The sequence below is a fragment of the Elephas maximus genome, chromosome 2, assembly GCF_024166365.1.
Source record: "Elephas maximus indicus isolate mEleMax1 chromosome 2, mEleMax1 primary haplotype, whole genome shotgun sequence".
NCBI classification, from domain to species: Eukaryota; Metazoa; Chordata; class Mammalia; order Proboscidea; family Elephantidae; genus Elephas; species Elephas maximus.
Window position 1 is genome coordinate 178406312 of NC_064820.1, and position 26073 is coordinate 178432384.

General features: G+C 38.3%; 1 protein-coding gene across 2 annotated transcripts in view; it reads right to left on the reverse strand.

Moving 5' to 3' along the window:
* GABRB2 (gamma-aminobutyric acid type A receptor subunit beta2) overlaps window positions 1–26073 on the reverse strand; it is a 296350-nt gene that overhangs the window by 62183 nt on the left and 208094 nt on the right. Inside the window, exons 6-8 of one of the 2 annotated variants that reach the window (XM_049874268.1) lie at window positions 11511–11648; window positions 9493–9645; window positions 5565–5822 (exon numbers count right to left, since the gene is read on the reverse strand). In XM_049874268.1, coding sequence (XP_049730225.1) covers window positions 5565–5822; window positions 9493–9645; window positions 11511–11648 — 549 coding nt within the window. The remainder of the gene's footprint in view (window positions 1–5564; window positions 5823–9492; window positions 9646–11510; window positions 11649–26073) is intronic. The other variant, XM_049874267.1, reaches the window with a different exon arrangement.

Consider the following 26073-nt stretch of genomic DNA (forward strand, 5'->3'; position numbering starts at 1 on the left):
TAGACTGAACAGCAATGAGTTTGGTTTTCTTTAGTTTACAGGGTCTCTATAAGTCTGAATCAGCTTGGTGACAAAGTTTTTTTTTTTGGTATAGGCAAGCAGATTTTTTTTTTTTTTTTCAGGTGAGGTGAACTGAGCTGAATATATATGGGTTAATGTGGAATCAAGGAGCCCTGGTGGTGCAGTGGTTAAGTGCTGTACCGCTAACCAAAAGGATGGCAGTTTAAACCGACCAGCTGCACTCCCTGGGAGAAAGATGTGGCAATCTGCTTTCATAAAGATGTATAGCCTTGGAAACCATGTGGTTCCACTCTGTCTTATAAGGTGGCTATGAATCAGAATCAACTTGACAATTTTTTTTTTTTTTTTTTTTGCAGGAGGTGAGGGGGCTAACATAGAATCAGAGTTTTTAGGTTCTTTTCTCTCTCTCTCTCTTTTTTTTTTTTTTTTTGGTTTGTTTTTGTTGTTTTTACAGTGGAATGTACCCTGGATAAAGATAGGAAAACCCAGATCCAGTCTCAAAAATTTTGTTAACTTTGCTACACATCTTGGCTATTTCATTTTTTTTTTTAAGAGTCTTAGTTTCTGCTTCAGTTAAATTACTGGACAAGAAATGCTTTAACAGCTATAAATTCCCTCCTTAAAATAAAAATTTATGGGAAATTAATACAGAAAAGAGATTTGAAAAATATGGAAGTATGCTGTTGAAGCAACACTGGGCTCCCACTTGGACAAGCCTCCCATTTTCATCCCTTTCTGACCTCAGGACAGAGCACAGTTTAAAAATCACTACAGGCGATAACACACACTGCTTCCATCTCTAGGAAACTGTCAAATGGAAGTGAAAAATTCAGTCCTTCTCCTAGGAACTGGCTTTTCCAGGGTAACCAACAATATGTGCCCAATCTTTGAAAGAAAAGACTTTAAAATTACAATCGAAAAGAAGGGCCAATTTTGATAAGATAAGAAATAGAGTGGCATTATTTGTGATGCTGACAAAAAAAAAAGTTCAGTCAGAAAACAATGTGACTCTCCTTTAGCCTTTCATGCTGGGTTAAAAAAGAAACCATGGGAGACTAGAATGTTAGATGGCCACGGTCACCATTTTATTTTATTCTAATCAAGATGGCGGCAGGTATTCTGGTCTAACAAATAACAAAGTTTGAAATAGCTCGTTTGCTATCTATTTGATAGCTAATACCTGATGAAACATGATTTCTTTGCTCTGACCTTAAAGCATCTGATGTGAAGTATTCCTGTCTAGATAGCACTTTTTCCTAGGGATGGGATTGTATCTTACATGCTTAAGCATGTAAAACACAAGCAAGCATCACAAATCGTTCTGGACACTTCGATTTTTTTCTAAAGTAGCAATGCCTACCACTTGCAATATTTTACATTGTTTGCAACAATATTTACTACTTTCTCAGCGCTTACCATGAATGGGAGAGGATTCTGCCCTCTTTATACAATATCACAAATAATCTTCATAACACCCTTATGACAGAGGAATTAAACCCATTTTACAGATGAGGAAACCGAAGGGCCAGAAAAACTGAATCACTTCTTTACTGTCACACAGTTATTAAGTAAGTGAGAGGGAAAATAAAGCCTAATTGACTCAAACATATTTGTTCAGAACCACTGTGGTAAATCATAACTCCTGATGTCTTGATTGTTATATATGCTGATGAAAGAAAATGAAGAAACTATTTTTGCTAAAGAGTTTCAAGAATAGGACAAGCATCTTATTTATTGGGGCCTCAGTTTCTTATGTTTGAAATCAGGGGGCTGGACTAGAGCAGAGTTTGTCAACCTCAGCACTACTGACACTTTGAGCTAAAATTACACAGTTATGGGTACAGGACATTTAGCAGCATCCCTGATCTCTACCTACTAAAAAAAAAAAAAAATATGCCAGTAATACTCCCTCCTCAGTTTTGACAAGTATGTCTTTAGACGTTGCTGAATGTTTCCTGGGGGCAAAATTGCCTCCTGTTTGAGAACTACTGAGCTAGAAGAGTTTCAGGTATCTTCTTTCATCTCTAACGTTCTATGATCTGATTTGTGGGTCCAACTTCAGCCCCCTATGGGATACCTGCCCAGTGAAACTTTCTCTACCTTTACCTCAGCCCATTGAGTTTAGAACTGTCTGAAGCTCTTTAGATTCAGTTGGTTATAAAGCCTCCACTGCTCTGAGTCTTAAATTTATCATTTAAATGCAAATTGGTATGAAAAGCAAGGTAGACGGCAGTGAAAAAGAGATCAGATGTTATCTTACTGAGTTAGTCTTGCATTAGGCAATTGATTGACTCATTTTAAATTGCAGTCCTATGAGATAGTTTTATTTATTTATTCATTTTATCTTCTTGACTACCAACCAACCAACCAACCCAGTGCTCTTGAGTCGATTCCGACTCCTAGCGACCCTATAGGACAGAGTAGAACTGCCCCATAGGGTTTCCAAGGAGCGCCTGGCAGATTTGAACTGCCGGCCCTTTGGTTAGCAGCTGTAGCACTTAACTACTATGCCACCAGGGTTTCCTCTGCTTGACTAGGGCCAAGGAAGCTCTATGAAGCAGTTCTACTCTGTAACACATGGGGTTGCCATGAGTTGGAATTGACTCAACTGCAACAGGTTTTTTTTTTTTTGGTATTAGATTTTGGACTGTTCTTTAATCAAAGGCACTTCTTTCTCATGAGATATTTGTCATGATTCAAATTTTCGGGATGGTCTTTGAAAGCCAGTAAACCATGAAAAAGTCTTGGAAATTGTCAATTTCTCTCCAATGCCCAAGGTTTCACTTTTTGGAACCTGTCAGTGGATTCCAACCTACCGTTATTGCTCTCTTAGGTTGTCAGATGAACAGTGCATTTCAAACTCATGTTACAGTTTTCCTCATATAGTAGTTTTCATCCCGAAAATTTGAATTATGACAAATATCTCATGAGAAAGAGGTGCCTTTGATTACAGAATACTTCAAAATCGAATACAACAAAAAGAATCCAACAAAAAAACCTGTTGCTGTTGAGTCGATTCCAACTCATGGCAATCTCATGTGTTACAGAGTAGAACTGCTTCGTAGAGCTTCCTTGGCTGTAACCTTTAGGGAAGCAGATTGCCAGGCCTTTCTTCTGTGGCACTTGTGGGTGTGTTCAAACTGCCAACCTTTAGGTTAGTAATCAAGCACAAACCATTTGTGACATCCAGGGGCCTTGTTTAGAAAACAATCTGAAATCTAATACCAGATCTATGAACATATGGAGAACAGTAATGAATTGGAAGCTGCCATAGAACTTTCTCTAAATAAAACCCAGTGGTAGAGAATACCTATGGTGTGGTATCCTTGGAATAAATTGAAGTTAGAAATATTAACATTTTAATGAAATATTCAATTAATCTTATGGTTAATAGCTGCAGACGGTTTAAAAGTACTACTGTTTTTCTTAGCCCTATCACTATGAATTAATTATCAAATCTAACATTACACACTGGTTTATAAACACTATTTAATAGGGCAGATACTAAAATAAGACATTATTGTTTTGTTTATTTTTGATGGTCTATGTGAATTTGACTACATAAAAATACATATACAAATATGTAGAAAGTTCTATAATAGGAATGCCCTCTCTTGGAAGTAAACAGGGCTCATTGGGACTGTGCTCAAAGGCTCAAAGCAATGGTTCTCAGCCTTGGCTTCAGATTAAAATAATCTGAGGAAAAATGTGGAACAAAATTTCAAATTCTCTGGAAATCTAGACTTTCTGGAGTCGTTGAGGCTGGATGAACCCCTGAAACTATTGCCCTGAGATAATCTTTAAACCTTAAACCATAAAGCAAAAATACTACCCAAAGCCTTCTTTAAATCAAACAATAGTCTGGCATTAAAGAATGTCTGCCTTGCGTATAGTGCTGTCTCAAAGAGCTGTTCATACGGGATCAAACTGAGAACAGCAACTCGAAAGGTTAGGTAGGAAGCTTGGAAGGCAGTGAATTTACGCTAATGGGGGAGGAACAATTTGGAAAAGGAGGGTGGGAATGGTCGCACAAGTTGTACAACTTGAATGTAATCAATGTCACTGAATTGTTCGTTAGAAACTATTGAATTGGTGTATGTTTTGCTGTGTATATTTTCAACAACCAAAAAATAATCTAGGTAAACTTTAAAAAGTTATGATGTATAGGCATACCTCAGGACAATTAAATTAGAACTTTTGGCAAAGGACTTGGGCTTTAGTAATTTTTAATGATCTCCAGATCATTCCAATGGGCACCCCAGGTTGAAAACTATTGCCTTAAAGACTCAACAACATTTATACTGTATTGGACTTGTTCTTTGACTATTCCTGGCTTAAGCTATTCAGTGACCTGGTACAGCCAAGTGCTTCATTGATTTCAAGTGGTATAAACCCAAAACCCGTTGCCATCCAGTCGATTCCCACTCACGGTGGCCCTACAGGACGGGGTAGGACTGCCCCATAGAGTTTCCATGGAGTGCTGGTTGGATTTGAACTGCTGACCTTTTGGTTGCAGCAGTAGTTCTTAACTACTACACCACCAGGGTTTCCAAGTGGTACAAGTGCAAGGTATTAAGTAATAATGTGTTGCTAGAGGAAAAAATTATTACTTTTTCTCCTTCACTTTTCTTTCTGTCCTTCTAATTACTCCAAGAATAAAGCCTTACTGTCAAGTCTTTAATACCTCTTTAATACTTGCTGATCTCTCTTTTTATCAAAGAAAAGGAAGGCCTCAGGCCAAGAGCTCTCACAGGACAATAGTGTAAACTAGAATTGAATAACATCATTTTGTTTTAACTTATTTATATTTATGGTAACCCTCCAGTATTTTGGAAAGTAAGACTGGCTGGAGTAATAGGAAATCTCCTTTTTAAATAAATTTAAATAAAGTACATGTAAAGAAATATAAAGTAAATAATGATACACATTATACTCATCTGTGGAAAAAATCGTGAAGGTGGTTCTTAGGTGAGTAAGGTTTGAGCAACCCTACTGTTAATGGTGAAGAATATTGAATATACCATGGACTGCCAGAAGAACAAATAAATTTGTCTTGGAAGAACTACAACCAGAATGCTGCTTAGAAGCCAGGATGTTGAGACTTCGTTTCACATACTTTGGACATGTTATCAGGAGGGTCTAGTTCCTGAAGAAGGACATTATGCCTAGTAGAGGGTTATTGAAAAAGAGGAAGACCCTCAACAAGATGGACTGACACAGTGGCTGCAACAATGGGCTCAAACATAGTAATGATTGTGGGGATGGACTGGGTAGTATTTGGTTCTGTTGTACATAGGGTCACTATGAGTAAGAACCAACTAGACAGCACCTAGCAACAACAACCCAACTGTTAATGGAAAGGGCATCACAATGTTGGATCAGAAACTTGGGCCCTGAATCTGCCTCTATCACTAATTATCTGTGTGATTTTGGGAAAATTACTCATTTTCTTTCCCAGACCTCAGTTTCCTCATTTGTTAAATCAGGCTCTTAGCATATTTTGCTAGCATCCTTCTATGAATTAAGAAGCAAGGAAGGTTTGCCCTCTGTATTTACCTTGCTGACATCCAGGCGCATCTTCTCACTGCTGACGCTAGCAGCCTTCTCAGCTGCTTTCTTTTGGCATTGTGGTCCCCTTCCAAAGAAGATGTAGTTAACAAGAGCATATTCCAGAAGGGCCAAGAAAACAAAGACAAAGCACCCCATTAGGTACATGTCAATGGCCTTCACATAGGGGATTTTAGGGAGAGTTTCTCGGAGATGGGTGTTGATCGTGGTCATTGTCAAGACAGTTGTGATTCCTGAAAAAAAATAAAGGTTAAAGTAATAACATTCTCATTTTTTGATACTTTCATAATTGCGAAGCCCACCCCCCCAAAAAAAAAACTTTGCTGCTGAGTGGATTCTGACTCATAGCAACCCTATAGGACAGAGTAGGACTGCCCCGTAGGCTTTCCAAGAAGCTGCTAGTGGGTTTGAATTGGCTACCTTTCGATTAGCAGACAAGCTCTTAACCCCTGTGCCACCCAGGCTCCCCATAGTTGCTAGAAAGGTAAATTATATTAATTCACAAATTATTTATTTGGTGCCTATTATATACTGAGCACTGTGATATGCCTTGGAAATACGCATAAATCCTTAATTTACTGTCAACATTAGTGTAAAAAAATTTTTTTTCTTTAACTATATTTATATTCAATGAAGGATTAGAAATATGAATTAAATGCTATGGTAGACATGCATGTAGGGTGAGAGCTGAGGATACAGGGGAGTTCAGCCTTGTGGTATACTGGAGAAGACAATGAGGGAATGGGCACTTCTGAGCTCAGTCCTGAAGAATGAGTTACCCAGACAACCAAGGCCTGGAAGACCAAAGTGCTGGTAGAGCTGAGGACATTGCTGGAGAGAACTTTTTATATAAAGGCTGGCTTTGAGGGGTGACAGTACACAATCCATTAAAGAAATCTTAAGAAAGTCAGTGTGAGTACATACATCATAGGACATGAAGGAAGAAGGGTGAGGAGCGTGGAGACTTAAGTATGGGCTGCATCATCATAGACAGTAACATATACGGAGTGTAAAAGGGAGCTCGGATTTAAATTTAAGACAATCTGAAGTCACTAACTCCAAGCCAGAAGGCATGTGTCAAATTTGGGACAATCATTTTGCTAGTAGTGTGGAGGATGGAGGAGAAGCATACAAGACTGGAATAAAGAACACCAGTCAAGAGGCTTTCAGAATAATCCAAGTAAGTGAGGAGGGGGAAGGAAATTAAAATAATAGCAATACAGATGATACAGAATTATGGTGGTAAACATTTGGAATTGAGGTGGAAGGTAACAGAGAAGCCTTCATGAGTCTGGATTGAGTAACTAGGCATCCAATGCTGAAATAGATAATACAGAAGTTGGATAATACAGGTTTTTGATGGGAAACACCACACTGGATCAGGCTATAATTGTTCGTCCAGCCCATTGGGCATCTCCAGCAGTGGAGAGCAGTTTCTCTCACAGGTGTATTTGGAGGGGCAGACAGAGATATGCTGAGCAAAAATGTTGGGAGTCAAGAGTCTTAAACATGATGAGATACAGCTCCGAGCAAAACAGTGATGTGAAACCAGACAAAGCTCAGAGGTCAGACAGATCACACAGATAAGAGTCACATTTGAACTGGGATCAGCCTGCCTCAGACTCCTGTGTTCTTAAACACTACCCAATGTCACACCTGAGAAGTTGCTTCCTTTCTATGATATTCTGGGATAGTTTTCTGATTTAATTTTTCTACTCTGACAAAACCATAATTTTTGTTTTGTTTTGATATATGCCCATGCGATAGCAATAGAAAAAATACATTTGAACATTTGATTCCAAGCATAGTCAGAAAAATACGGGTCTTGGTTTAGATCTAGTAGTCTTAACAGTTCTTATATCTTCCATACATTTGTTATTTGGAACACTTTCCTATTTCATTTTTCTCTTCATTATTTCAACTACAAATTATTCTGCACCACTTGTATATAATAAAAGCGACAGTGATGATTTTACTATTTATCTAAATCCCACCTTAAGGTATCTCTGATCCTAGTAATAAATTGTTTACATAAAAAGGCATTTACAATTTTTCTTTTACAAAATCAATAAATTGTTTATTATTTCTATATAAAAAAAACAAACTACAAAACATAACAAAAACCCCAGCTGCCATCAAGCCGATTCCTACTGATAGAGACCCTATAGGAAGAATAGAACTGTCCCATAAGGGTTTCCAAGTAACGGCTGGTGGATTCTAACTGTCAACCTTTTGGTTAGCAACCAAGTGCTTAACCACTGAGAAACCAGGCCCCATTATTTCTATAATAGACATAAAACAGACAATGGATTTTAACTTTGGAAAAATGAGACATTTAGCAAATTTCATTCATTTATTTATTTAGCAAATGCTTGCAGAGCGCTATTCACTGTGCAAGACACTAGGGAAAAATGGAAGCAGAACTTGACATGGGCCCTTCTCTGATGGATCTTTCAGTATTGTGGGGAAAAGTGACAGTGTTCAAATAACCACATAAATATAAATTATAATTGTGGTTGGTCTACAAAGGGGAGCTCTATGGAAATGTAGTAGGACATATTACAGGGGGCTTGACTCAGTCTGAAAAGTAATTACTTTTCCTCCTTCCACCCTTCAACTACCACAATCTAATTTCAACACAGCAGCCAAAGCGATGTTGTTAAAACCCAAATCGAATCATGTCACTTCTTTGCTCAGTGGCTCTCTATTTCACTCAGAATGAAAGTTCCATGGTCGGTGAACCACTTATGATCTTTTAGTTGCCTCTCCCCAATGTTATCGTTACCACTTCCTCCTGCACTCCCTGGCCTTCTTGCTGACATGTTTGGCATACTCCTGCCTCACACATTTGTGGCATCCTGAAATATCCTCACCCAGGTATCTACATGAGTTGCTCCCTCATCTTCTTCAAGTCTTTGTTCCAATGACAACTTCTGAATGAGCTCTACTCTGGGTATTTTAAACTGGATGCCCTGGCAAGCCCAGTCCTCCTTACTTTGCTTCATTTCCTTCTATAAACTTAACATATTATGAAATTTGCATAGCTATTACGTAAATTTATTGTCCATCTTCTACTAAGACATAAGCTCCAGAAAGGCACTACTGTATCTCCAGTGCCCAGTCTATCTGACACATTATCAGTATTCAACAATGATTTATGAATGAATAAATAAACAACCTAAGAAAGTAATGATAGAGTTGGGAACTCACGGTAGAAGAGTTAACAATACAACATTTTAAAAGGGAATAGTCATAACTCAAAATAGTAAAGATTTTATAAAAGGTCATAGGTTTACTACAGCTGGAACTAATAACATAAAAATGTTCAAGAAATAGAGTTTATTCTCTTCTTTTATCCTCCTCCTCTGGCTTTATAACACAAAATCAGGCATAAGATAAGCAGTACCATGGGCATTTCTCCAACATGATTACTTTCTTGTCTCCTGCCCTCTGCTACGCTACTCCGAGATGCTAATAAGACTTTCGAATTCTTCCTGCTTATCCATTAGCCACACACCACATTTCCATGTTTCTTGCTCAGAAAAAAATGAGGATAAAAAGATGTCAGGAGCTCTTCTCAGGTAAAGAAGCACAGATACAAATTAATTGGACAATTATGCAAGCAATATTATGTGAACTATGCTTCAATGAAAATATCAAACTGATGGGACTAATTTCATTACCAATAGCTACACAGTTAACTAATTTTGACATGAAAGAATTTTAATTCGTGTTTAATTGATTTAATGCTGAATCAGATCACCCGAAGACTCACAGCCAAACTCTTGTAATGTGTGTGGCCTGGCCTTTTTCTAGCATTACAAATTCCAGGGATAAGGAAAACACACATAAACATGTGGTCACACACAGACAAACTCTATAAGCAGTTGGAAAATGGCCTACCTAATGCCACTCTTGCAGCTGAAGCATCATAACTAATCCAGAAGGAGACCCAGGAGAGGATGGTGATCAGGATGGAAGGCATGTATGTCTGCAGGATAAAGTAACCGATGTTTCTCCTAAGCTTAAAGCTGAGAGACAACCTGGGATAGGAACCTAGAAAGACAGTTTTAGAACATCATCAATATTTATAAGATATCTTTCTTTAAACAACCTCAAACAGTGTGTTTATCTTCCCTAAATTAAATTTTAGCTTTTGGTGAAGGACGCTTTTCTTTCTTCTGCAAAAGTAGCCTGAGAACACGGTTTTTCATTATCACGAGTTGCTCAGTATTGAATATATATCCTGTGCTTGTCCATAATCAAAAGAACCCCAGCTCTTACCTACCTAGCATCATACAACTGGATTAAGGATAGATGTTTGCTGCAATTGTGGATAACAAGACGCTTTGGGACAGCCTCTTGTTCATCCCCTGGACTGTTGACCTCAGTGAGTTCATCCTGTGAGTTTTGTTATATACAGAATAAGGCTGCATGCTCTCACCATAATAAAAGAAAGCCCTTCACAAGCCACAGGATGGATTTTAAATATGGAATCAATGTCAAGACTTAGGGTGGTACAGGAACCCCCTGAAATTTTGTGTAGGTTTTTGTGGGTACAGATTTTTAAAATAATTACATCACTTTAATCAGAGTGCCAAAGGGATCCCTAACCCACCAAAAGGTGGAGAATCCCTGTTCTTGAACAATATTTGTGGGAGATACAACTAAAAAATCAGCTTCCCTAAGGTTAGGTTCTTTGGTTGTGGGAACCTGGGGTATTAGATAGGAGAAGACATTCTCACTAATTGAAAGGAATCCTTGTTCAGCCAATGGGACCAAACCAAGTGCCTTTATGTTAAAGTAACAATGTTTTAAGTAGGAACTCTTTTCAATAGGGCCTTAGGGGTTTGGAAGACCTGAGAGTTTGGAAAATTTTTGTTGCTGTCATTTTCTTTAAAGCTACTTCTTTAGACGCTACTTTGAATTCTTATTGAGTCACACAGCTCTTGGTTCACATAGTACACAGGGACACAAACTGGTTGACTCCTTTGCAGTAGGATAATTCAAAATCCACAGTTACAGTTTTAGCTATTTCTGTGCCTGGGGGATTTATTTCAATAAGAAAAACACAAAGAAGCCTATTCCTGTGTGCTTATTATCTTTTTTCTTAAATAAATGTTTAGTAAATTATTATAACTTTCTGGACTTTTTTGTTAAGAAAAATACATAAAAACTGTGCTGATGAAACCAAGGCTGACAATTCAAAATCTCAATACTGAAAGGGTAAAGATGGTGGAAACATCAGAATGATCTTAACATCTGGAAGGGGTTTTAGTTCCAAAACAGAAGGTAAACCTGCTTAAAGAAATCCCTATCCTTTGAGGAAAATGCAAAATGCCACCACCCAACCATTTTTAGGTAATTCCATTGTGATCAGACTTGGGCAGACTACCGCTTGCCTATCTCCAGTACGTTTCAGAGGATTACGATCAATTCTATGGAATGCGTAAAGTTGGGGGAAGCAGGATTCCAGCTCTTTTCGATGCCTTCAATCTCGGCCTTTATAACTTCAGAATTTACCTTTATCTGACCTCAAAGACAGTCCAAACACATGGCAAGTTGGGAGAAGTGGACTGGAACAGAAGGTGCCGTATTCACCCCTCCCTACCAGAAAGGCTCCAGGTGGGCCCTCTAATCTAGGCCTTCATTTCTCTTTCTGTATCCTGTCTCTAACAATTAGTCCCCTCTCTGCTGAATGAGAGACACATAGCTGACCTAGCAGCTTTTCTGTGGTTGCCTTCTGGAAAATAATTGGATAGGTTCAGAACTGAGGCTGCAGGTTTGATGGGGAACTGAGGGTTTTGGGCAGATCTAAGTCATCTAGAGTCACCGTCATTCCCTGGTACCCAGGGAAGTAACCTCTCTGGACACGATACAAAGAAGACTTTTCTCCCTTAACCCTCTTCCCTGATACAAACCTGTGGAAAAAACAACCTTCTTGGTGATGAGTTTGTAATCTACGATAGAGAACTGTGGAAGTTCAATCTTTGTCACTCCGGTTACTGCATTATCATCCCCACGCCAGTAAAACTCAATGTCATCAGTTGTGTATCCATCTGTAAAAGAAAACATACACAAACACACAGATAGACAAAACAAAACAGAAAGAGTTCTTATTTAGAAGACGAACATTATAAATAATAAAAGCTGCAGCTTACTGAGAGACAGTTATGTGTTAGGTACCATACTAAGCACTTTAGGTCTATTACTGCATCTGCTCCTCACAACACATCTATGGGGGAGGTATTATTCGGCTCACATAAAGCAACCAAGGCTTAATGAGATTAACATCTTGCCTCAAGTCTCAAAACTAGAAAGTTTCTAGGGCATATTTGGGACTTGGAACTAGGTTTATCTGGTTATAAATCTTCTTCTCTTAAAAATCTCATAACCCTGGACTGTACTCTAAAAAAGATAAAAGAAGAGAAAAATCTTTCACATTATCAGCATAAAACTGAAAGCTATAAAACTTCCCCCAATAAAATATTCAAATTATATGCTTAGATTTCAAGTCAAAAGAGAAGTGATTATAAAGAACCAAAGTCATCATTTTTTAATATATATTCATATATGTGATCTTCTACTTTGATTTTGCAGAAGACCTAAGTAAAAAATATACAACTCAACAATATGAATTCCAATAGCTTCTTCAAGTAGTAAGTATAAATGTGTAGCATATAATATAAATTCACAGTGCCTTTAGGAGACATGACCCTACTCATTCATTATTATTTATTGAGGACATATTATGCTCATCATTGCACAATAGCTAGGGAGAGGATTCTGAATAATAAAGATATGTTCCCTGTTGTAATGACACTTTCAATCCATGGAGCAGAGCAGAACTTTAACAAACAGGCATACATACACTCCTAAGTAGTAAGCACACACATAATTGCAATGAATAACCATACAATGGATTGCAAACAGTGCCATAAAAGGAAGCATGTAATGAAATCCAGTATATATTAATATTTTACAAACTCACCATCTCCCTTTCCACCCCCCAAACAAAAACCCCAAAGCAAAAAGTATTACATTACATATGTGTATCACATTTATCTCTTCAAAGAACTTTTGCCTCTGGATAGTTGAATCTTTACAAGTCCAGGAGGCAGAGAGAACAGATATTGCTCCCTCAATTTAAAATTAACAAAGCAAATGAAAAGACTGCCTAGCCTCTTTGACATATAACTACATAGTGTGAGACCAAGGACTAGAATGCCAGTCCGTTGACTTTAGCTCCACATTGTTTTCAATAAACCACATTTCCTCCAAAGAGAGGGAGTGAAATCCCCAAGAAAGACGGGAACAGATGATTTTCTCAGAGCAGGATTCCCTCAGTTTGAAAATCTACATTAACCATAGTACAGCTCAGACAATGATTTGACTTTTCTAGAAATCTGCAGCCCTGTTTATTTATAAAACAAGAGCAGCCATCTTTATCTGATGCAGAAATACAGTTTTTTCGCAAAGTTGCTGAGTATTTGACCATCTGGAAACATATCTATTGGCTTTGGGTGATAGCCAATGACTTTAAAAAGGCTTGTTTATTTGCAAACACCATAAACTGTATTGGAATAAAAATTATGGAGATTTAATTGACTACACATCATTTTAGCTGTATGATCTAATTTAGATTTCATTGCTTTGGCATAACGAGTCTTTCCTCACATAAAGCCTTGATTTAAAGTAAATTTTAGGTATTAAGGGAATGGTACAGAAAGAAAATTCCCAGAAAAGAGCTCCTCATCATCATTAGTATTCTTGAATCCTAATAAGTGAGGTGTCCCAAAGGATATCTGTCCTTTTTTCATAGTTTCAGCTTTTTTCACAGCCATGGGAACCCTCAGCCCAGGACTTCATCTCAAATGTAATTTCTCTTCTCATTGGTTCTTTATACACACCTTTCGGTTATGAAATAGTTTGGAGGCAATAATAATCCCACCTTTGAAAAAAGTTTAAAATAATGAAAGAAGGGCAGTAGCTCCTAGAATCAAACTAGATAGAAATGCACTGTAAAATTGACTTTGTGGTATACAAATATGAACAAACAGTATTTAAGAAACAAGAAGGTAACTGCTCTCCAGGTAAGCTATTTTAACAAAGGTTTTCCTTGGATTTTCCAAGATTCAAAATAATATGTAGTTTATTCTAAAATAGCAACTGGTATTTATTGAGTTAGTCAAAATTACGCAGTTATGATGTATTATGTGTTAGACACTTTTTTAGGAGATCCCTTTTTTTTTTATATAGAAAGTAAAAGTCTTAAAACCCAGGACCATAAGGTCCCTGGGTGGTATAAATGGTTTACACTTGGCTGGAAACCAAAAGGTTGGCAGTTAGAACCCACCCAAAAGCACAGTGGAAGAAAAGTCCTGGGGATCTGCTTTCCATAAAGATTGCAGCCAAGAAAACTCTGTGGGGCAGTTTTACTCTATTATACATGGGGTCAGTGTAAGTCAGAATCGACCCAAAGATACAAGATGACAAGAATCCATTTGAGATTTTTATTCAGCAAGTCAGGGATAGGGAGGGCTTGGGGATTTGAATATTTTTAATAAGCATCCCAGATAATTCTATTGTAGGTAGCACAGGAAAACAGCAAGAACCATTTGCCTAACAGATGAAGGAGAAGACGATGACGATAGTAAGTGAAATAACTGTATTTACTGAGTGTTGCCACTGATTTTACTAGGAACTCTACTAAGCAGTTTCATTATCTTATTTAATTTTCACAATGATCCTTTTATAGATGAGCAGTTTTTATATACCCAACAAACCCAGTGCCGTCGAGTCGATTCCGACTCATAGCGACCCTATAGGACAGAGTAGAACTGCCCCATAGGGTTTCCAAGGAGCGCCTGGCAGACATTATATTAAGTATTGAGCACCTATGCTGAAAGTTATTTATTTCTATCTTCGTTTCATGGTTGAGAAAACCAAGGCTCAAAGAGACTAAATGACTTGCGAAAGATCACACATCTGGTAAGTGGTTGAGTAAAGGTCTGATGTCACATCTATGTCACTGACCCCAAAACAAGCTTTTCTGCTGCACCCTACCCCTTTGTTATTGTTGAGTGTATTTCCACTCCTCCAGCTTCCTTTCTTATTTTTCTTTCTCGGTATTTACCGACTTTTGTTCGCCACTACAAATCTTATATAACAGAAGCTCTCTGTAGGCAGTGGCATGTGAATATCTATGGTATTTCAGTAAGATTGTATAGAAGATTCCTAACAGTTGTTTAGTAGAAAGAAACATGATTTTTAAAGTATTTTTTTACTCTTTTAAGCAATTTTTAAAAATTGTGATAAATATATAATGTAACAAAACATTTACCATTTCAACATTCCTTACAATCAAGTGACATTAATCATATTTAACATGTTGTTCAACTGTCATCATTATCCATTTCCATACTTTTTCATCACTTTTAACAGAGGCTCAGTGATGTCTTTTAATCAGTGAGTCCCCCTTTTCCCCTCCCTCCTTTTTGCCCCTGGTAGCCGCTTATACTATATTTCATATAAGTGGGATCATACAGTATTTATTCTTTTGAGACTGACTTATTTCATTCAGCATGTTTTTAAGGTTCATTCAAGTTGTAGCATGTATCAAGGCCACATTCTCTTTGGGGTGACAAATATTCCACTGTAAGTATGAACCAAATTATATTTATCTATTCATTTGTTGATGGACACTTAGGTTATATTTTCCTTTTAACTATTGTGAATACTGCTGCAATGAATATTGGTGTACAAGCGTCTGTTTGCTTTCCTAGGCAGAAATATTATTTTACTTTAATCAAAATGCCAGATGTTTGGCACAGTGCTTGTTAGACATTACTTGATAAAGAATAGGCACTTGGCAGATATTGTTGGATTAATAAGTATTTAATACACATGTGAATTTGAACTGATGGTTTTTTATCCAGATACTTGGCACTGTGAAGGCAGTCATCGTGTTTACAACTCTGTCTCTTGCTCCTTACATGGTGCCTGACACATAGTTAAAATCAAATAAATACTTACTGCATGAATAAACAAACAGCTGATGATAATGGAGTTCTAAACAGTAATCCAACGTTCTTCCTCATATATTTATTTCTGTGTATTACTTGAGGAAGTTACCTAACCACTCTTTGTCCTGCATTTCATCATCTGTAAATTGGAATAATAATAATAACTATTTCACAGAGTTTTCATGCAGAAGAAATGCATTAGGACTCGTAAAATGCTTAGAAAAGTACAGACAGGTAATGCTCAAAATGTTAAAACTTAATGAAAAACATATTTAGCTATATACCCTTTTCTTGCTATTTCATGAACACATATAAGCATTTGCGCAATGAGAACCTAAGCTGTTTAATAGCACTTATAGTACTCTCAAGAGTATTTGGATATTGATAATAAAATATCTGAAGGTTATTTTGATGTCTAAGATTTTGTATTACAACACAACAGAGCAGCATATTATATATGCTTCTTGGCTGTTGCTGGTTTAAAAAAACCCAGGCTTCTTTCCTTCATTTGGGTTAACCAAGAATGTGGCAAAGGCAGAGTAAATGTATGCTCTTGCATCATCGATTTCTGAAGATGAAAGACCAACAATCCATGACAGTGCAAGGGTGTTCAAGTTTAAAAGCCTGCTCAATATACTGTGTAGCATTAGCTTAAGCAGACCTAGTTTTTTCCTTTTCTTTGAATCTTCTCTAGAGAAATATTTAGAGTCTCTCAAAGTGATTAAAAAATGAAAGAAAACTTATGCAAATATACATGACCTGACTTTTAGAGTTTTCATAATAATAACAGGAGTGAAAAGTAATTAGATTTCTTTTCAAAGATATCAGAAGGTGGAGATGCACTGAACCTCTTCGTTAGTGTTCTGCAAATTAAATTCATGTTTTTATATTTTATTAAGGGGATTCCAGAAGCTGAGTCATTAAATTAGTGTGTATTATTATCATTAAAAACATAATCCACGTAATAAATTCAGATGGCCTATGAATAAACCAAAGTGCATATTTATTAGAGTTTACCTGGAGAAATCAAAACTATATAAGCCTCTCATTACAGAGGATAAATACGTAATTCAATAAAATAACAAGTATAAAATATGTGAATGATATATATGGTCTTTCTCAAATACGGAAAAAAAAATGTATACCATGTAAGATGTAAGGAGCAGAAATACCATTTTGAAAACACACACATAATAATTGAACACGCTCTCACACTGTGACATTATCTTATTATATGGAATTTTAAAAAGTTCTCCCCCTCCTTTTAAATGTCAGTCTACATACTTATTTTGTTATCTATTGTCATGGATTGAATCATGTTCCCCCAAAATACGCGTCAACTTGTCTAGGCCATGATTCCCAGTATTGTGATTGTCCACCATTTTTGTCATCTGATGTGATTTTCCTATGTGTTGTAAATCCTACATCTATGATGTTAATAAGGCAGGATTAGAGGCAGTTATGTTAATAACGCAGGACTCAATCTACAAGATAAGGTTGTGTCTTAAATCAATCTCTTTTGAGATACAAAAGAGAGAAGCAAGCAGAGAGACAGTCTCATATCACCTAGAAAGAAGCCCTGAGAACAGAGTGAGTCTTTTGGACCCAGGGTTCCTGTGCTGAGAAGTTCCTAGATTAGGGGAAGATTGATGATAAGGACCTTCCTTCAGAACTGACAGAGAGAGAAAGCCTTCCGAGGGAGCTGGCACCCTGAATTTGGACTTCTAGGCTCCTAAATTGTGAGAGAGTAAATTTCTGTTTGTGGAAGGCATCTACTTGTGGTATTTCTGTTCTAGTAGCACCAAATAGTTAAGACATCTACTAAGTAAATATTTCATTTTAGAAGTATTTACTGTAAAAAAAAATCATGAACTTGTACCAGCATATTAAAGAGTAGGGGGCCGGTAAGAATATTTAGAAGAGTTGAATTATCAATGCCACAGTTTTTTTCTAGTGAGAAATTAAACTGACTTATATACCTTTCTCATCACTTATTTAAACTTTGTTCATTAACTGGATTTTGTAAATGTTCTAGGATAATTATTTATTTTGTATCTCCCGTTGTATCTAACATAGCAGCATTCACATTGCAGTTGCTATAAGCGGTTAATTTCAGACATCCTGTTGAAATGGGAATGTGTATCCAGAAAAGATAAGATGATGTTAAAATTATCAGTAATGTCACTATCAACATTATAACCCCAGCTATCATAATTAGAGCCCTTACTAAATACCAAGAATTCTCTAAGGCATGTTCTCATTTAAATGCCATGATCAATTTCTGAGGCAGATATCAATACTTCTGTTTTGCATGCTGGGAAACTGAGGTGACCCAAAGGTCATATTAGAATAAGTTGCAGAGCTGAGTTTGGAATTTACATCTTCCCATCTCTACAATCCCAATATTCTCTGCTGATCAAAATGACTGATTTACCGTGGAATGCTATCCATTCTAGAACCATTCTTAGCTTCCAGGACTGGGATATAGCATATTCAGCCAACCTCTGTATTTCAAATTAGCAGTTCACCCTTGCCTTCTGTATCACCATTGCCACTTTGACTACACACAACCTGAATTTTACCCTTCAGTGGAAAACCAAAAAAAATCAAACCCATTGCCATCAAGTTGATTCTGACTCATAGTGACCCTATAGGACAGAGAAGACCTGCCCCAAAGGGTTTCCAAGGAGTGCTGGTGGATTCGAACTGCCGACCTTTTGCTTAGCAGCTATTGCTTGCTGTAGCTCTCAGCCACTGTGCCACCAAGGTTCTGCAAGAAATTCACTGTGTCATAGTAGCTCATTCAAGAAGCATTTAAGATACTCCAAAAGCACCAGCCCTGATACATCCTTATCAGTCATGTCCAGGTGGAACCATAAAGAAGTCTAAGAACTATTTGGGTTTTGTCCGATCCAGATGGTGAATATGTGTGACAGAGTTAAACTGATCACAATGACTGAGAATTATAGGTCAGCTTTATCTGGATAGTTTACACCAGTCATGGGTGGTTTAAAATTTTTAAGAAATATCTTGTCTTAAATTTTCTGCCCTTTATGCTTCTATAACAGCACTTCCCAAACTTTTTGAATTGGACACCAGACTGTAGAAATAACAACAACAATAATAATATGTACCCCCATATTCCAAAAATGAACCCATTGCCATCGATTCTGACTCACAGCGACCCTATAGCGACCCTATAGAATAGAGTAGAACTGCCCCATAGTGTTTCCAAGGAGCACCACTACACCACAGGGTTTCCACTTCCCCATATTAGTATTTAAAGTTTTGTGTGGTGACTACTATCGGTCTATAAGTAACTATTAGTTAATTTCTTTCATTTAGATGAGAAAATATAAATGGAAGTATTCATATTTATTTACTGCACCTGAATGATAATTTTTTGCAGCCCTCAATAGTGTGCATATATCCAGTTTTATGCCTACTTTCCAAAGACATGTTTCCCAAAGTGTGTTCTGAGAAACACTAATTCTGTGATGTGTTTCATGGAAAAGGGTTCCAAAATCAATATCTTTGAGAAACACAGCACATTTTGGCCCCTTACCAAGTCACATTTAACACAGTCATGACTAAGGAATCCTGCAATAAAGAATTCCTTTAATTTTACTTATCCCTAGCATTTCTCAAACTTATTGGATCAGATAAACTATTCTTTTTTAGGATATAAAAAATACCCACCAGGTGTGATTTTAGGGAAACCATACACAGATCTCTTTAGTTATGTTCCCCAGAAAGCTAGTTAAGTACCTGAGAAGGCCTACAGTTCCTCAAAACCATGTCTTGCCTTTTCAATGGATCAAACATTTGCAATAACACAGAGATCAAATTGCCTTTTAATGGAGCAAAGAAGACAAACATTTCGGGGAAGCAGCATGACTGCATGTTCAGCAAGAGGGCACACATCCTTCTCAGGACTAACTTGAGTGACTGTAATTGGAAGTCTATCAGTCCACAATTAGAATGGCCTCAACTCCATGCATGGCCTTGTATGCTGTGCGAAACTGCAGAGCTGAATACAGTCAACTCTTATTAATGTCACGGGGATTTCTCAGGATGGAAAGAGGGACATGTACTTCTCAGCCACGATTCTTTAAATTCAGCACTGGAAACATTCCAAAGTCACTTTGAGTGATTGCTCTGACTCCTTAATTGTATTTTATTCTTCACTCTGCTCTGTAGATGGACTGCTAGACACAAACGCTCTGCTGTGAAATAATGTCTAGGCCTCAAGCAGCTCAAGATAATCAGCCCAGGGCTTGATTACCTGATGGTATCTTAGTAAGGACACCATCAAGTGATGTCCCAGGCAGCGTTCATTCCACATCAAAGATAACCTATCTGTATGTGTGTGTGTGTGAAATTATCATTTTTTTTTAATTCAAATCTTACGCTACAAGAGAATAGGAAATCTATCATTATCAAGTAAAATTTCAGATCGTGTGCTTTAAAGGTCATTTTTTCCATTTGGATTTCTATGCCAGACTCAGTATTTGTTGTCGGAATCGGCTTGATGGCAGTGGGAGTGGGTTTGTAGAGGAGCAGAGTGATCTGGTGGCTGTTTCTACAAGTTAAGTTCCATTCTTGAGTTATGGGATCTGAAGCAATTACATAGTAATAATGATAATAGTAATAATATTCTTCAACAACAATAATGGCAGCTACCGCTCAGAGCCTTGATATGTGGAGGGAGTCCCTGGGTGGTGCAAGTGGTTGAAAGTTCTAGTCTACCCTGATGTGCCTTTGAAGAAAGGCTTGGCCATTGACTTCCAAAAACTCAGCCACTGAAAACCCTCTGGAGCACAGTTCTACTCTGACATTCATGGGATGCCATGAGACAGAATCAACTTGAAAGCAATATACATATATTTTTTTCTTTTTAATGCATGGGGTACTGCCTTAGGCTCTTCATAGGGTTCTGTGTCTACAGGAAAACTAGACTGGGTATGGTTACCAGGATTCTTTCCCTCCACCCAACTTCGTTTTGTTCATATGCATGGGCCCTAAATCCTAAAGTAATATGGAAGAGGCAGAGAGCCTTTGGCTAAAAGAATAGGCTAGTGATTCTCAAATTTAATGCACACAGAAATCACCTGGAAAACTTGTTAAAATGCAGACTCTGATTTAGTAGGTGAGGCTTGAGATTCTGCATTTCTAATAAACTCTCAGGTGATGCTGACATTGTTTGTCCATGGGTCATCCTCTGTACAGCAAGGGATTAATGAGATCTTATTGAGTGAAAGTTATTTACCATGTCACAGAAGTCAGGCAAAGGGGGATGTCTTTTTTCGAGCCTGATCTAGAGAAGGAAACTTGAACAAAGGTTTTGTAAGCTCCTAAATTAAAATATCTTCTCCTAGTTTTGCCTCTCTTATGAAGGACAAGGGGTGAGGCTTATAATGCTGTCTCTATCCAGGGTCTGTTTCCTTTAATAGTCTCTAACCTACAATCACCAATAGATGGTAACAGCAGAGAACAGGGAGATGGGGCTAGGTCCAAAAGCTTTCTGCAAATGAGTATTCCTGCAGTTTTATGTATTTAGCCTCCTTTGGGCTACAAATGCTTCAATTTAACTTCAGATCTCTGCACCTTTCAGGTATTTAATTTGTCAATAGACTAATCTAGCCTTTTAGATTTTCCCTTCCTCCAGTCCGGAAACCCCGGTGGCGTAGTGGTTAAATGCTATGGCTGCTAACCAAAGGGTCGGCAGTTCGAATCCACCAGGTGCTTCTTGGAAACTCTGTGGGGCAGTTCTACTCTGTGAGAACTCATATTCGCTATGAGTCGGAATCCACTCAACGGCACTGGGGTTGGGGTCCAGTCCACGTTAAACATGGTGCTATTATTACTGTGTTTAGAAACAGGTTTGATGATGTCATTTCCATGCTTTAAAAAACCAAATGACAAAAACAACAACAAAAAAAAACCTCCTTCATGGTCTTCCCAGGTGACCCAGAATTAAATGTAAATTACTCAGTCATGCATTCAAAACCTTTATCATTTTGCTTCTACCTATCTTGCCTCCTCATCTTCTATTGCACTTGTTCTTCTTACCAATCTCCTATCTTCTACCAACTTATGGTGACCCTGTTTACAACTGAACAAAACACTGCCTTGTCCTGCACCATCCTCACAATTGTTGCTATGCTTGAGCCCATCGTTGCGGCCACTGTGTCAATCCATGTCATTGAGGGTCTTCCTTTCATTCAATGACCTTCTACTTTACTAAGCGTAATGTCTTCCTCCAGGGACTGGTCCTCCTGATAACACGTCCAAAGAATGTGACACACAGTCTTGCTAACCTGCCTTCTAAGGAGCATTCTGGTTGTACTTTTTCCAAGACAAATCTGTTTGTTCTTCTGAAATTCCATTCGATATTTTGTGCTAACACCATAATTCACCTATTGTTGTTGTTGTTGTTAGGTGCCGTCAAGGCAGTTCTGACTCATAGTGACCCTATGCAAAACAGAACGAAACACTGCCTGGTCCTGCGCCACCCTTACAATCGTTGTTATGCTTGAGCTCATTGTTGCAGCCACTGTGTCAAGCCACCTCATTGAGGGTCTTCCTCTTTTCCGCTGATCCTGTACTCTGCCAAGCATGATGTCCTTCTCCAGGGACTGATCCCTCCTGACAACATGTCCAAAGTATGTAAGACGCAGTCTCCCCATCCTTGCCTCTAAGGAGCATTCTGGCCGCACTTCTTCCAAGACAGATTTGTTTGTTCTGTTGGCAGTCCATGGTATATTCAATATTCTTCACCAACACCACAATTCAAAGGCATCAACTCTTCTTCGGTTTTCCTTATTCATTGTCCAGCTTTCACATGCATATGATGTGATTGAAAATACCATGGCTTGGGTCAGGCACACCTTAGTCTTCAGGGTGACATCTTTGCTCTTCAACACTTTGAAGAGGTCCTTTGCAGCAGATTTACCCAAGGCAATGCGTCTTTTGATTTCTTGACTGCTGCTTCCATGGGTGTTGATTGTGGATACAAGTAAAACGAAAGCCTTAACAACTTCAATCTTTTCTCTGTTTATCATGATGTTGCTCATTGGTCCAGTTGTGAGGATTTTTGTTTTCTTTATGTTGAGGTGCAATCCATACTGAAGGCTGTGGTCTTTGATCTTCAATAGTAAGTGCTTCAAGTCCTCTTCACTTCTAGCAAGCAAGGTTGTGTCATCTGCATAACGCAGGTTGTTATGAGTCTTCCTCCAATCCTGATGCCCCATTCTTCTTCATATAGTCCAGCTTCTCGTATTATTTGTTCAGCATATAGATTAAATAGGTATGGTGAAAGAATACAACCTTGACGCACACCTTTCCTGACTTGAAACCAATCAATATCCCCTTGTTCTGTCCGAACAACTGCCTCTTGATCTATGTAAAGGTTCCTCATGAGCACAATGAAGTGTTCTGGAAGTCCCATTCATCGCAGTGTTATCCATAGTTTTTTATGATCCACACAGTCGAATGCCTTTGCATAGTCAATAAAACACAGGTAAGCATCCTTCTGGTATTCTCTGCTTTCAGCCAGGATCCATCTGACATCAGCAATGATATCCCTGGTTACACCCCCCACGTGTCTGTCAGTTTGTCGTACTGTGGGGGCTTGTGTGTTGCTGTGATGCTGGAAACTATGCCACTGGTATTCAGATACCAGCAGGCTCACCCAGGAGGACAGGTTTCAGCTGAGCTTCCAGACTAAGACGGACTAGGAAGAAGGACAGTCTACTTCTGAAAAGCATTAGCCAGTTAAAACCTTATGCATAGCAGTGGAATACTGTCTGATACAGTGCTGGAAGATGACCCCCCCAGGCTGGAAGGCACTCAAAAGATGACTGGGGAAGAGTTGCCTCCTCAAAGTAGAGTCAACCTTAATGACATGGGTGGAGTAAAGCTTTTGGGACCTTCATTTGCTGATGTGGCATGACACAAAATGAAAAGAAACAGCTGCAAACATCCATTAATAATTGGAACCTGGAATGTACGAAGTATGAATCTAGGAAAATTGGAAATCGTCAAAAATGAAATGGAATGCATAAACATTGATACCCTAGGCATTAGTGAGCTGAAATGGACTGGTACTGGCCATTTTGAATTGGACAATCACATAGTCTACTATGCTGGAAATGACAACTCGAAGAGGAGTGGTGTTGCATTCATTGTCAGAAAGAACATTTCAAGATCTATCCTGAAGTACAACACTGTCAGTGATAGGATAATATCCATACGCCTACAAGGAAGACCAGTTAATACAACTATTCAAATTTACGCACCAACCACTAGGGCCAAATGTGAAGAAATAGAAGATTTTTCTGTTTCTGCTGCAGTCTGAAATTGATCAAATATGCAATCAAGATGCATTGATAATTACTGGCAATTGGAATGCAAAAGTTGGAAACAAAGAAGGATCAGTAGTTGGAAAATATGGCCTTGGTGATAGAAACAATGCCGAAGATCGAATGATAGAATTTTGCAAGACCAACGACTTCTTCATTGCAAATACCTTCTTTCACCAACATAAACGCCAACTTTGCACATGGACCTCACCAGATGGAACACACAGAAATCAAATTGACTACATCTGTGGAAAGAGACTATGGAAGTGCTCAATACCATCAGTCAGAACAAGGCCAGGGGCCGACTGTGGAACAGACCATCAATTGCTCACATGCAAGTTCAAGCTGAAACTGAAGAAAAATCAGAGCAAGGCCATGAGAGCCAAAATATGACCTTGAGTATATCCCACCTGAATTTAGAGACCATCTCAAGAATAGATTTGACGCATTGAACACTAATGACCGAAGACCAGACGAGTTGTGGAATGACATCAAGGACATCATCCATGAAGAACGCAAGAGGTCACTGAAAAGACAGGAAAGAATGAAAACACCAAGATGGATGTCAAAGGAGACTCTGAAACTTGATCTTGAGCGTTGAGCAGCTAAAGCAAACGGAAGAATCCATGAAGTAAAAGAACTGAACAGAAGATTTCAAACGGCCTCTTGAGAAGGCAAAGTATTATAATGACGTGCAAAGGGCTGGAGATGGAAAACCAAAAGGGAAGAACACGCTTGGCGTTTCTCAAGCTGAAAGAACTGAAGAGAAAATTCAAGCCTAGAGTTGCAACAGTGAAGGATTCCATGGGGAAAATATTAAACGATGCAGGAAGCATCAAAAGAAGATAGAAGAAATACACAGAGTCATTATATCAAAAAGAATTAGTCGATATTCAACCATTTCAAGAGGTGACATATGATCAGGAACTGATGGTACTGAAAGAAGAAGTCCAAGCTGCTCTGAAGGCATGGGCGAAAAACAAGGCTCCAAGAATTGATAGAATATCAATTGAGATGTTTCAACAAACAGATGCAGCACTGGAGGTGCTCACTCATCTATGCCAAGAAATTTGGAAGACAGCTTCCTGGCCAACTGACTGGAAGAGATCCATATTTATGCCTATTCCCAAGAAAGGTAATCCAACCGAATGTGGAAATTATAGAACAATATCATTAACATCGCAGGCAAGCAAAATTTTGGTGAAGATCATTAAAAAACGGCTGCAGTAGTACATTGACAGGAAACTGCCAGAAATTCAGGCTGGTTTCAGAAGAGGAAAATTCACATATACTATTCATTAATTCTCAAACATAACCCCTCTTTTCCCTTTGACCTCCAGACCTTGGTTCAAGTTATTTTGTCTACTTGAAATTAATTTCTTTCCTACATCAAATTCTTACACACTCAAAGAGCCCATCTCAAATGCCACTTTTCCCCACACACTATCTCATTTTTCCTCAGTGGGGATTCTCTCCCTCCCGCCCTCCCCCCGATGTTCCCGTAGCTCTCTCTGCTTGAACCTGTATTACTATAGTTCTCACCGTTAGTCCTGCATTACCAGTCTTAGCCACTACAGTGTCCTTCTGGAGGATGTGGAATCATGTCTGATCCTGCTCTGTAGCTGTTTTCCTCCTTAACAAAGTTCTTATATCTCAGGGTGGCACTCAGAGAAGCTTGCAGAATTGAACTGTCAACAAGCTTACCCTTTGCTAACAGCTCATCAGGAGTCCCTTCCTGACAGCTTAGTGATTAGCAGGTGCCATTCACTGAATTGTAAGACGTTAGGATTGCAAGAATGAGCATCATAAGAGGTTTGGGATGTAGAATTCTCATGCACTAGCCTCAGAGTCCTTAAAAGAAAGGCACCACCTCAGAGTCCCTAATAGAAAGGTTGTTGTTGCTGTAGTCAGTTGCCAAGGTGTTGGTTCCAACTCATGGAGACCCCATGTGTCTCAGAGTAAACTGTGGTCCATAGGGTTTTCAATGGCTGATTTTTCAAAAGTAGATTGCCAGACCTTTCTTCTGAGGTACCTTTGGGTACATTCAAACTGTCAACCTTTTGGTTAGCAGCCAAGTACATTAACTGTACCACCCA